General features: G+C 39.1%; 1 protein-coding gene across 4 annotated transcripts in view; it reads right to left on the bottom strand.

Moving 5' to 3' along the window:
- TTC8 (tetratricopeptide repeat domain 8) overlaps positions 1-13,524 on the bottom strand; it is a 60,344-nt gene that overhangs the window by 44,114 nt on the left and 2,706 nt on the right. For 2 of the 4 annotated variants that reach the window (XM_042944028.1, XM_042944030.1), the window contains exon 2: positions 4,941-4,970. The exons of the other annotated variants lie outside the window; for them this stretch is intronic. In XM_042944028.1, coding sequence (XP_042799962.1) covers positions 4,941-4,970 — 30 coding nt within the window. The remainder of the gene's footprint in view (positions 1-4,940; positions 4,971-13,524) is intronic. 4 annotated transcript variants of the gene reach the window in all.

Below are 13,524 nucleotides of genomic sequence, written 5' to 3'. Positions count from 1 at the left end.
GCCTTCCTCCTTCAGGACCAAAGGCCCTCATGAAGACCTCCCTGATGGTTTAGTTCTAAACCTACTTTCCTCTTGTCTTTCTCACAGAGCATTCTCTTTACACTTCCATCAAATGTACTCACATATTCAAGAAACACTGTAATTATCAGGCATAGGTTAGCTCCCTTCCCCAAAACACAAGCCTTTTTACCTTGTTCAGTTCTGAATTTTCCATAACACCTATGGTTTTTGCACATAATAGGTATTCCAAAAATGTTGAATTGAACTAAGGTCAATTTCTCCCAATTCCCAAGAAGCTAATCAACACAGTCTTGGCTGCTTTGTGATCTAGGCAGTAGAAAACCTGCTAGAAAGTGGGGGGTGGGGGGGGGGGCGGGGAATGGAAAAGGTAATTAAGGAATCTGGAAAATATCAACTTCACTCTACCTTGAGAAATTAGATGTCAAGGTGTGCACCATTAAATATCTTGCTCAACATTTAAAACAGCTTTATCAGAAATGTTTACCTTTCTGCTTCACTACAGAACAGAAGCAGAGAACAAGTAAGCTCGGTGTCCTTGAGCAGCAGCACAGACCCGATACTCTATAGGGCAGAGGAAGCAGCAGCGAGGGAAGTTTGGCGGGAGGCAGGGTAGGGCTCACCATACTAGGGAACCGGCTGTGAAGCCGGCTAAAGGAGGAACAGACTGAGAGAGGAACAGACGAGAGCTACAGAGTTCCAAAAAGTCCTCGCGTAAAGAACCCAAGATGCATTCAATCAGTCGGTCCACACCTATGGAGCACTTCCTAGTTACATAGCATTGGGCTAGGTTCTGAAGAGGAAGCATGAGAAGCTTAAAACTTGGATCCTAATTTCCTGAACACATCACCTACTGAATTAATTGACAAGGCAAAGCAGGGCATGATAGGTGGCAGGTGTGTGGTATAGACAATAGTTTTATAGGAATTAAAAAGTAGAGATCCTTTCGTGGGCTAAAATAACTGGAATGCATACATTAGACAAAAGTTCTTAAGGAAAAGGAAAATTCTTCATGCTTTCACTTTAATGGGAATAAAAAAGGCTGCCTTCATAGCCGTAGGTTCCTAAAATGAAATTATATTTGGCTAGATGATTGGGTTTTTTAGCTTCTACTTTCCTGTGTGAGATTTACTGGATTCAGATAACTTAAAATGTTTCAACTGTGTGGACTTAACACAATTGAATAAGCAGAATATGGAATCAAAGAATTCATTTGTTAAATAAATAAATAAATAAATAAATTTCAGTCGTAACTGCATCTAACTGTAAGAGCCACTAAAGTGTGGAAACAATTGGAGGTTTTCATTCATCAAAGATCAGGAAGGTCGGCAGATCTTTATAACTCTGCTCAGGGGTCAGGGAAGTCATCTCTGGCTTCAACTCATGGTTTAATTTAACTTCAAAGATGGAAATAAGTAATCCTGATTTATCTTGAGTCTCCACAGCTCATACTGCCCTGCAAGGATCTGACAGCTTTCATTTCTCAAAAGGGCATTCCTTGCTCAGCATGCTGGTGGACAGGAAGGATTGCAGCATTTTCTTTGAAACAGTAAAACAGGATATGGGTGCCACGGTTCACTCCCATATTACTAGGGAGCACCTATGGCATGCCAGGTCCTGGGGACAGAGAGAAGTAAGCCGCGGCTAACTAGCTTACACAAATTTCGGTGTTGTAGGGAAAGCGCAGTGATAAAAGTCTGGAGCATGCTACGGGAGTACAGAGAGAGGCACCCAGCTGCCTGGGAGTAGAGGAAGGGTAGGAGAAAAGAGTTTGCTAGTAGCAAAGACAGGAAAGCATGTATTAGGCAAAGAGAACGGGACAAGGGCAGGCTAGCTTGAGGGCTCAAGGCATGCTTGGCAACTCCAAAACAGTTGAGTATGGTTGAAGAATCAGGTTCAGCTGAGGCAGCAGTCAGAGAAGAAGCTAGAGAAAAAAGGCAAAGGGCAGTTGAGGGACCCTGTATGCTCCAGTGAGGTGTAGGGACTTTTATCCTGATGATGAGCTAATGAAACTTTAAAACTCCAACTTGGAATCCTAGTTAAATCAACCTTCTAAAAGTCAACTTTTTATTATTATCGTATCACCTATATGGCTGGGTATTAATTATCCCTGCACATATCTTTTTAATAATTAGCATGTACATACCGTTATCTCATAGTTAACTCCATCATTCTTCCTGACATCCAGCCTCCTACTAACCTCTCAGATATTACGGAGGTGCAAATTTTTTTAATATTAGGCTAAGTAAAAGAAAAGAAAGTAAATCTACTTTTCCCTCACCACCAAATGAATAAATGCTTCAGAAGCCAAATAGGAACATCTTTTTTAAAAGGTTATTCTATAAGATTTCACTTTTTCAAAAAGGTAAATGGATCTATATTTCAGTTTCTAAAATTTAATTCTTCAGAAGTAGAAATCGTGGTGGGAATCTTTTATATTTAAAGATCTATAATAAAGTCTACTTAAACTATTATTTAATTTTAAATTTCATCATTTTTTGAGAATACTAATCTTCCTGACTTTCCTCTTGTCCTAACACAAATGACCTTGAAAATCACATATCACTGCTTGCTTAAACATCAGATTGTATTCAAAGAACTGCTCTTGGCAATGTGAACAATTCTTGAGATTTTAATGAAAACAGCAGATGGGGCTTTGGCTTTAAAAAAAATTTTTTTTAATTTTATTTTGGAAACAAGCCAAGTATGTTTTACAGCCCTAAAATCCTGTTTAAGTTTTTCAAAAAGTTCAAAACTAATCAGTGATTACATTAAATTGCATAACAAAGCACAATGGGATGATCCCAAACTGGTCCTTGAATCTGAATAAAAAATACAAATTGGTTTTATTAAATATGTTTAAGTTGTTACTACATGACAGGGTCATGCAGTTTATGTAAATATATTTGAATGCCTATGTATTGGAAAGTACCGTGAAATCAACAAAAATCACAGAAGTGCAGGAACTTTTTTAAAGGGAAAAGCATGTGAGTCAATTATATCGTTCTTTATCTCTAAAACATAATCCCATCTCATTCACCTACTGAGGTAGTCTACAGGACATTATTCTTGAGGCAATGATGGAAAGGAAAGGAAAATAATGCCTTACGAGAAGTGAAAAAGTCTACTGACTGAGCAAAACATGCTGAAATTGTCTCATTCCTTTTAATACAAAATTGGAGGCCAAGAGTTTAAGACATAAAAGAAACAATTTTGCTAGATTATTAGAATAAAGCTACCAAGGAACAGTCTGTCTAACCTGAGCGAGCCATCATAAGAATCGGTATAACATCTGACACTCTGCCTACTCTACGAAAATGAAAACTTAGCACAAAATATTGAATTGTTATTGTAAAGCCTCATTTATTTTGAAGTTGTGCAAAAGAGGAAGGCAAAATGTATGAATAATGAGCTCAAAAGAATCCCATCAGCCTTGTTCCCTTTTTATTCTTTTAGATCACTATCCAGATAGTGATAGATAATTAAGTCTACAGTAACAGAACAAGAAAGTAATACTAAATACAGGTCCTTCATGAAGTCCCTGCATGGTTTGAAACTTTCAAATGCCATTTACAGTTTTAAAACCATAACAACAATGTAAATTATTGACATTTTAATTTAATTTTAACAAAACCAGGGCACCTGGGTGGCTTAGTTGGTTAAGCATTCGACTTCAGCTCAGGTCATGATCTCACAGTTTGTGAGTTCGAGTCCTGCATCGGGCTCTGTGCTGACAGCTTGGAGCCTGGAGCCTGTTTCAGCTTCTGTGTCTCCCTCTCTCTGGGCCTCCCTTGCATTCACTCACACACTCTCTCTCTCTCTCTCTCTCTCTCAAAAATAAATAAACGTTAATTTTAACAAAACCTTCCAAAATCACTGAAAAGAAAAGGCACATTACTTACTCTATTTATAATTTAGGTCCTTCTCAAACGAATTGTGCATATATTATGCAAAAAATAGTTTAGTACCATCTATCAATTTGGAAATCAAAATTACGAACACTGCAGACAAATTCCTTTAAAATCCTTTTCAAGAACAGAGTGCTTCATTTTAACCTTTTACGGTGCTTGCTTGATAATACTACACAGGCCTTCATCAAAGTACTCTGTATTCTGCTCTCTTGGAAAAGGTTGAATGATTACTCATAGGAACCACATATGAGGTTCAAGTTGTTTATTTACTGAAAACCACTGTTAGCATTCTCTCTCATGTGGCAGGGCCAACACCTGGCAATATTTAGGGTGATTTATAGCACTCTCATCCGTTCTTATTCCCAGACTTACTGGAAACTCCCTTGTGTTAAAAGCTTCACTGGCCCGCATGTCCCCCTAACCACACTTCCTCTCCTTGGGCTCTCTCCAGACTCATTCACTGCGTCTTCTCCAGTTAGCAGGTCTCTCTGGCCACCTCCCATCTCTAACCAAGATAGTTTGGTAGACAAGGCTATCTGGCCAGTGTCTCCTCCTGTCTTCTTCACGGTGGCAGGCACCTCGCTCTAAAATCGAGCCCTTCCCAGGCAGGGTGAGCCTACTCTTTACTCAAGATACACCATCCTGTCCATCACAATCTTTTCAGACATTTGGGGCTCTGCTGACTTCTTGGCCCCATTCCTAAGCTCCTGGTTTCCCTTGCTTCCTTCTCTATTTTTCTCATCTTTCTGGTCAACATTGGTCATTTCAAGTCTTAAGACTATAAGACTACTCACCCATAGACACAAAAATACTGGAAATAGAATACTCTACATAAAAAAAAAATACTCTACAAAAAAAAATATTGGAAATAGAATACTCTACAGAATGGTAGAGAAGGCTGATTTTATAAAAGCATTAATAGATATGCAGCAGGTTTTCTAATCTATAGGAACGAGTAAGCAATAGGAAGTATTGTATTCTCTAAACTAACAGTTGCAGCTAACCCTTTACCTGAGTCACTGGCAATTCAGGATCCGGTTCCTGGAAAGCATTAAGAAGGTAGTAAACATTTTTAGGAAATACAGTTTCTAAAATAAAAAGTCTTAGTGATGAATTAAGTATTTGTAGACGGACTCAAATTCATTGAATAAAAATCCGAATATCAACTTTAATCTTTCTCCACAAGTACTCAAGAGTTCTGCATATACTAATACTAATATTGGTATTAGTGTGTTAACTAATATACACTGAAGAGTGCTGAATTTGCTATGATCAGAAAATTCTAATTACTCGAACCTCATTTAAAGCACAGAGAAGTTATCTTAACTACTTGTTTAATGAAGACACAAAATCTCAGAAATTAAAAACAATTTTACAGCTATACCAAGGAAACACTTCCTTATACTCATGGTGGTTAAAGCATTCAGACTTTAATCACTTGGGGAGGAGGAAGAAAATCCACAACATACTATAAATCTTTCTACTCCACATAAATGGGATTAGCAGCTGAAGATAAAAAAGTAATTCCAACTGTAATGTGCTCCGAGAAATGTGTATGAATAGACTATGTCATACATATTAGTGTCAGGTGCTAACAAACTCAGGGTTTTTTCCTGTCCAAATTAAATAGAAATCCACTGGGGAAAAGTCAGACTTGTAACAAATTTATTTATGAAATAATCTATACTTCTATATCTACAGTTAGCAATCTGTGCTGAACACTTCACTGGCAGCATGTTTTATCAGGGAAGCTACTAAGAAAAAAGAGAAAGGGAAAAAAAAAATCCTTCCTAGCCTTGCTTTCTACAGCTCTAAAACCCAAGGAGAATACTCAAAATATTTTTTAAAGAATATATTATGTGTGCAAGCAATGTTGAAGCCATCTGGTCACCATGCAAGGGTAAGCAATTTCTATAGCACGATACATGGTAGGAACACGAGAAGCAAAGATGAAGCTAGGCTACAAAAGCAAAGGCCCTGGAGGGTGGGATTTAGAGAATATTCGGCAAGCAGCTGAACCGAACACAAAACAGCAACTAAGAATACATGGCAGTTGGAGGTTTTCAATTCCAGCGTGCATCAGGAAGATCTCGAAAAGCACAGATTGCCTAGAACCCACAGTCCATAATTAAAGAAACACACCGACACAGGCAATGAGATGACAGAGGAGTAACCCTTTCTATTCCTTCTTCTGTTTATTTGTATACATGTCTGTATGACCCATTATCTCACTGAGTCTCATAACAACCACCGGAGGGAGGCAGGTGTTATCCATTTGACAGATAAGGAAACAAATTCAGAGATGTCATGTAATTTGCTCAAGGTCACACAAAGAAGCCAGGCTCTTCCTTGCCAGTGCATCTAGGAGATTAAAAAATGAGTTCAAGATAATAAGGCAGGATTGAAGCGTCAAGTGTAGGAGAGATAGAAGATAAGTTCCACACAGGGAAAAAAAAAGTTTACCCATGGTGACTGCAGACAATACTTGAAAAGGAAGGCCTGTCATTCTGCCAAGGACAGGAAGATGCTTCCCAAAGTCAAACGGCAGCTCAGCCTCAGTGTTCTGATCACTGAGGAAGGCCTTCGTGCTCTATCTGGTTCTTCTGCCCCACAGGAACACATCTGTGATTTGCCACACCACGCAGGTGAGGTGAGAAGGTCAGAGAAGATGGGCAAGTGTAAAGACAGGTGAGGTTGTGCAGATGGAAGATGGAGACAAGGCCCAAACAAGAAGTGAGGCCGAGATCACGATCATGTTAGTTCCACAAGCTTCCCCGGACATTCCTGCACCCTGCTAGGTGCTGAAAACATTCTGTGGGGAATGCACATAATTAAATAAATGCCAATACAATGTATGAAATGCTATATTCAAGTTATAGACAGTTATAGACGACTTAGATGGAGAGGAGAAAAACAATAAGGGAGATAAGAAGGGTGTCAGAGAAAAAGAAAGATATTATTCCGGAAATTACTGAGTGCCAGTGATCTATGAACTATATTCGTCATCATTTTTTTTTTTAAACAAATTCTTTTTTTTAACGTTTATTTATTTTTGAGACAGAGAGAGAGAGAGCGTGAACAGGGGAGGGGCAGAGAGAGAGGGAGACAGAGAATCCGAAACAGGCTCCAGGCTCTGAGCTGTCAGCACAGAGCCCGACGCGGGGCTCGAACTCACAGACCGCGAGATCATGACCTGAGCCGAAGTCGGATACTTAACCGACCGAGCCACCCAGGCGCCCCCATCATCATTTTTTTTTTAATGTTTATTTAGAGAGAGCTTGAGCAGGGGAGGAGTAGAAAGACAGGGAGAGAGAGAATCCCAAGCAGGCTCTGCACTGTCAGCACAGACCCTGACGCAGGGCTTGAACTGGCAAACAGAGAGATCATGACCTGAGCTGAAATCGAGAGTCGGATGCTTAATCGACTGAGCCACCCAGACGCCCCTGTTCAGCATCATTTTATCAATTTCACCGAACACTTTCCTCACAGACACTTTCCAGATTACCAACAATCTTTTCAGAAAAAGATCAATGCCAGAATCCTACATGTAAATATCTCTAGCTATACAGAGACAATAGCAGCTAACATTTTTGATCACTTACCATACATTAATGAGCTTAACCCTCACAACAACCCTTTGAGGTAGGTGTATTATCATCCCCATTTTACAGAGGAGAAAACTCTGAAGTCAAAGTGTACAGGCAGTATTTGAACCCAGACACTATGCATCGAGAGCCCGCACTTTGCTGAGTATGTGAGATCATAGCAAGGCATGAAAACAGACTGCTGTAGGGTGTGCCAGACCAAGGCTGCGTATGACTGGCCTGGAGATCCATCAAGAGTAGCAGGATTAAGAAGGAAGAGTTAGGATGTTTTAATTTAGAGATAGGGCAAAACTTTTTTTTTTTTTTTAAAGCACTGAGACTTTCACCTTTGGGTCTCTCAACTATAGTCTGTTATTTAAATTAATCCAACCAAACAGGGAACGGCAAGTTAGGTTCATTTGGTCTAGCAAATCATTTCCATGGGTATCGACAGAGTTGAGTACAAAGTTGTTGGGTACAAAATACCCTGGAGTCAGAAGGGCTGGGCTTGATCCTCAGGGAGCCACTTAGCTACGTGACCTTGAACGAGTCACACGACCTCTATAACCTAGTGCTCCTCTCGAATTGGAGCAAATAGTGTCTACTTCATAGCATAGTTTTAAAAATAAACCTTGGGGGGGGGGGGGCGGTGGCGCCTGGGTGGCTCAGTCAGTTAAGTGTTTGACTTCGGCTCAGGTCATGATATCATGGCTCATGAGTTTGGGTTCTGTGCTGACAGCTAGGAGCCTGGAGCCTGCTTCGGATTCTGTGTGTGTATGTCTCTCTCTCCTTCTCTTTCTCTGCCCCTCCCCCACTAGTGCTCTGTCTCTCTCTCTCTCTCTCAAAAATAAATAAACTTTAAAAAATAAATAAATAAAATAAATAAACCTTGTATTTTTAAGAATATTTCATAGTTTTGAGGCCTTCCCCATATGCTATCATAATTAGTGAAGTGTAAGGTGGTAGCACTTTCAATAAGAAATATCAGTTGCACAATTTCTTTATAAAACCATTTCTATAATGACCAGAAAAGCCCCACACTCTCTATTACTTCCCTTTCCCAAACCCAGAACTAACTCCCACTTGTGTCTCATCAAATTAAAACTACCTTTTGACTCTCCTTCAGAGCAAGTAAGGGGACAGAGTGGAGTGACACAGCCTGGAACCAACAAATGCTCATTAGCATCAACTTCAATTCACATCAGTTTACTTCCTTCCTTCCTCCCCAGGGTAAGGCTTACTCTTAGGTCGTTGCTATTACTTCAGGGTATCAAATCTCTAGATAATTCTGAATGCAACTTCTTAATTGCCACCATTACTTACGCTGGCTCGTGAGTCTGACCCAGCTTGGCCCTGAAACTTCTGAGACATTATTCAGAAGTTAGCAGTCACACGAAGGAAAACAATGAAAGAAAACACAGAAATTGATGGATATCAGAAGGTTTAGGGAGAATCCAAGGACCAACCAAGCAGCCAAGTAGGAATGTCATCTGTGTAATTCAGCAGGAATACAAATTCATAAAATGAACTCCATATAGAATCAAAAGATTAAGTCTGGCTTAGTCTCCATGGCCCCAAAGAGGAACTAAATTAGATAATCACACAGAAAGGTTTGTTTGTTTGTTTTGCTTAGAGCACCAGATCATTGTCTCAATCAACTAATAACACAGAGCTCACTAGGGACCCCTGGTTCCATGTCTTTCCCTTAAGCCAGTGGCTTTCAGCCTTTTCTCCATCTTCAAGTCATTTACAATAATAACCCCTTCCTCTCTGTAACATATCTCATTATAAGTAGAGACTGGGGAGGAGAATGTGAATTCTTCCTGTTCTGATATATAGCCCCCCTTCCCACTCCCAGAATCACTGATTTTCGTAACTTGAAAATCTATCAGAAATCTACTCCATTAATAAAAGCATATTGTCTTAAAAACCTCACTGCCTGAAAAACCTGCACGTTTTATGAACTGTTTAATTATAATGGAGCTAAAAAAAAATTGGGGCTGGTTTTAAAGCCATGTATCTGACATATGGAACACAAGGAACAGTAATCAGATTAAGCAACTAATCAGGATGATGGACATGAGCTTAAAAGCAAGCATTCCCTCTAGGTCACACCGCCGTGTGGAAGACCATTTTGCCTTTCTCCCTTTTATATCTTACAACTTATAAGCACTTTTTCAATCGTGATTTAAAGAACACTTTGAAAAAAGACAATGTCTCTCGATGAACTTCTTGTTCGTGCTGTATTTTATCAAACAGGGAAGCTACAATAAATTAACCAGTTATCTTTCTTTCTCTATATTCTCAAGAGATCAGAATCTTAAATGTCCTTCATGGTTACACACCCTGCCCTTTTAAGTCTCACTATTCTGAATCTGGGAAAAACAGTTTACAATCCATCTTCTTCAAGAACCTTTCCACATTACCAAATACCATATTATTACAGTCAACAACCTATCCTTAAGTCTCTTTGTGTCCAAATAAAAATGTATGACTCTAAAGAAACATGCTATTTCATTGTATATCATACCTCTCTGGCCAACCTGACTACCCTGACTTTGGCAAGAATCAAAATTAAATAAAATCCAGATGTCCTAATGGAAAGTACAAAGCACAACCTAAGTATTTTTGATGATACTATACCAAAATTGTATCTCTTACAGGAGAAATAAATGTAGAAGACGTAGTCTCAGAGGTGGACTTATCCCAAAAGGTTGATCTATCAGAACCAAAAGAGGTTTTTTGGGAAGCTCTGTGGACCAACTTAAAGAAAGATTAACAAATAACAAATCACTTTAGAGAGGCTCTCCTCACCTGGCACAAAAATAAGCAAAACCAAAAGTGAAAAACAACATCTAAAACAAAAGCTATTTGGGGCATCTGGGTGGCTCAGTAGGTCAAGCTTCTGACTTAGGCTCCGGCCATGATCTAGCCGTTAGAGAGTCAAGCCCCGCGTCAGGCTCCGGGCTGACAGCTCGGAGCCTGGAGCCTGCTTCGGATTCTGTGTCTCCCTCTCTCTCTGCCCCTCCCCCACTCACACTCAGTGTCTCTCTCTCAAAAATAAATGTTAAAAAAAATTTTTTTAAGCTATTTTTGTTTTAGGGGCAGGAAAAAAAAAAGCAAAAATGAATCCATTTGACCCTCAGAAAAAAAATATTTTAATTTCCTTGCTCTTCCACGTGTCCAGGAACTGCTTCAGAGTCATTCATTTGTACTAAAATCAGTTTGGTGGCACAGGAATGGTAATCGGAAGTTGTGGGGGAAAAGTACTCTGAAATGTTGAAGCCTCAAAAAATTTGTAAAGGTTAAAGGAGGATGTGAAGATAAACCATCTGACTGCAGAGCTGAGGACCATCTGCTTCTGCTCTGATCACATTTCTGTTAGCTTTTCATAGATTGGTAGTCTCTCCGTCAATTACCTTCCTCCACTGAAACAAAGACAGCATCACAAGAAATCCCAATAACAAAATTACTATCAGAAACGCCCTCCTGGGGGCGCCTGGGTGGCCCAGTGGTTTGGGCTTGATTTTGGCTCAGGTCATGATCTTACCGTTCATGGGATCAAGCCCCAGGTTGGGCTCTGTGCTGACAGTGCAGAGCCTGCTTGGGATTCTCTCTCTCCCTCCCTCTCAGCCCCTCCCCTGCTCTCTCTCTCTCTCAAAATAAATCAACTTTAAAAAATAAAGGGAAGGGGCACCTGGGTGGCTTAATTTGTTAAGCGTCCAACTTCGGCTCAGGTCATGATCTCACGGTTTGTGGGTTCGAGCCCCGTGTCGGGCTCTGTGCTGACAGCTCAGAGCCTGGAGCCTGCTTCAGATTCTGTGTCTCCCTCTCTCTGACTCTCCCCTGCTCATGCTCTGTCTCTCTGTCTCTCTCTCTCAAGAATAAATAAATATTTTTTTAAAAAATTAAAAAAATAAAGGGAAGAATATTTCATTGTTCATTTTTAACATCTAACAGATAAAGAATAAATAAATATGAGAAATACATTTTTCTCATATCTCTTCCCAATTTGTTAAAATCAATTAAAAGCTTTTAATTCTGAAAGAATTCAATGTATATATTTCTGATAAACTGCATAAAGAAATCTCAGTGGGAAAAAGGAAAAAAGAAAGGAAAGAAGGAAAGAAGGAAGGAAGGAAGGAAGGAAGACTCTCCTGGAGGAATCTGGGAAGAATTTCCTTAATTGATTAAAAAAAAAAAAAAACAACTGGCCCTCAAATCAAGAAATGAATTAAGAATGTCCATAATGCAATTGCATTTATTTGAAAAGGTAAATATATGTTTAGGAACCTATGGGGCTGAGAATTAAGGATGGGAGTGGAGGGACACAAAGGTCAACTCTCATGTAGTGTTGGTAGGAATGTAAGTTGGTGCAGCCACTGTGGAAAACAGCATAGAGGTTCCTCAAAAAATTAAAAATAGAAATACCATATGATCCAGTAATTCCACTACCAGGTCTTTACCCAGAGAAAATGAAAATACTAATTTGAAAAGACAGATGCACTGTTGTATTTACTGCAGCATTATTTACAATACCCATGATATGGAAGCAACCATACAGATAGATGAATGGAAAAGGAAGATATGGTATATATGTACAATGGAATATTATGCAGCCATAAAAATTAGATCTTGCCATTTGCAACAACATGGATGGATCTTAGAGGGTATTATGCTAAGTGAAATAAGTCAGACAGAAAAAGACAAATACCATATGATTTCAGTTATATGTGGAATCTAAAAGACAAAACAAAAAGCAGAAACGGACCCAAATATAGAGAATAAACGGATGGTTGCCAGAGGGGAGGGTTGGAGAGGGATGGGCAAATGGGCGAAGGGGAGCCAGAGATACAGGCTTCCAGTTATGAAATGAATAAGTCATGGGAATAAAAGGTACAGCATAGGGTTTACGATCAGTGATATTGTAATAGCATGGTATGGTGACGGATGGTAGCTACACTTGGGGTGACCACCGCATAGTATAGAGAAGTTGAATCACTATGTTGTACACCTGAAACTAAGGTAACATGGTGTCAACTATATTCAAATTTTAAAAATTAAAAATTACCTAATTAAAAAGGAAAAGCACACAGTGAAAAAACAGTGTTTAAAGGCTGGGTCAAAAAATAACTAACACATAAGTGAACCCTACAAACTTTTCAGCAGCCCTATCCAGCTATCAAAAGCCCAGTTTGGTGGGGTGGCTGGGGGGCTCAGTTGGTTAAAAGCTTTGGACTCTTGATTTTGGCTTGGGTCATGATCTCACGGTTCATGAGTTCGTGGAGCCTGCTTGGGATTCTCTCTCTTCCTCTCTCTGCCTCTTCCCTGCTCATGCTCTCTCTCAAGATAAATAAATAAAACTTAAAAATTTTTAAAGCCCAGTTTGATAAGGTAATATCAAGTTAAACTTCTATTCCCAATGAAATACTGCTCATTGTTCTGCCAATATATATATATATATATATATATATATATATATATATATATATATATATATATATAGTTCCTACTTAAATAAACTACCTCAGCAAAACAAATAAAAAGGATTAGAAAGGAAAGGAGTATCATAAATTTCTTCTAGATCTGGTACTCATTCTCCTAAGCCTACTCTGATATTTACATCAAACCCATTAACAACCCCTGCTCATAACAATAAAATAGTAATAAAGCATAACATTTTTTAATGTTTATGGCAGTAGACATTATGTATCACATTATGGACGATTATTTCAAATCCACAGCAAATAGGACAATAGAATAGGCCAGGACCTAACAAAATTGACTGCCCTAATGATCTTAACCATGTCAAATGGTTAACCAATGACAACAGCAGTATTTCCCAATATAAACCTGTGTCTTTTTTTCTTCATTATCATTATCAAAATCACGGTTCTACCAAACATGCCTTGTAATAAGTCTTTAATCTTTCAAGAGGGCCAATAAGGCCTAATGACAGCTGTACAAGAAACCAAGTAAAAAGACACAAGCCCTTACCTTATTTAGCTGCT

This window comes from Panthera leo, chromosome B3 (genome assembly GCF_018350215.1).
Source record: "Panthera leo isolate Ple1 chromosome B3, P.leo_Ple1_pat1.1, whole genome shotgun sequence".
NCBI lineage: Eukaryota > Metazoa > Chordata > Mammalia > Carnivora > Felidae > Panthera > Panthera leo.
This window is presented reverse-complemented; position numbering and strand designations above follow the sequence as displayed.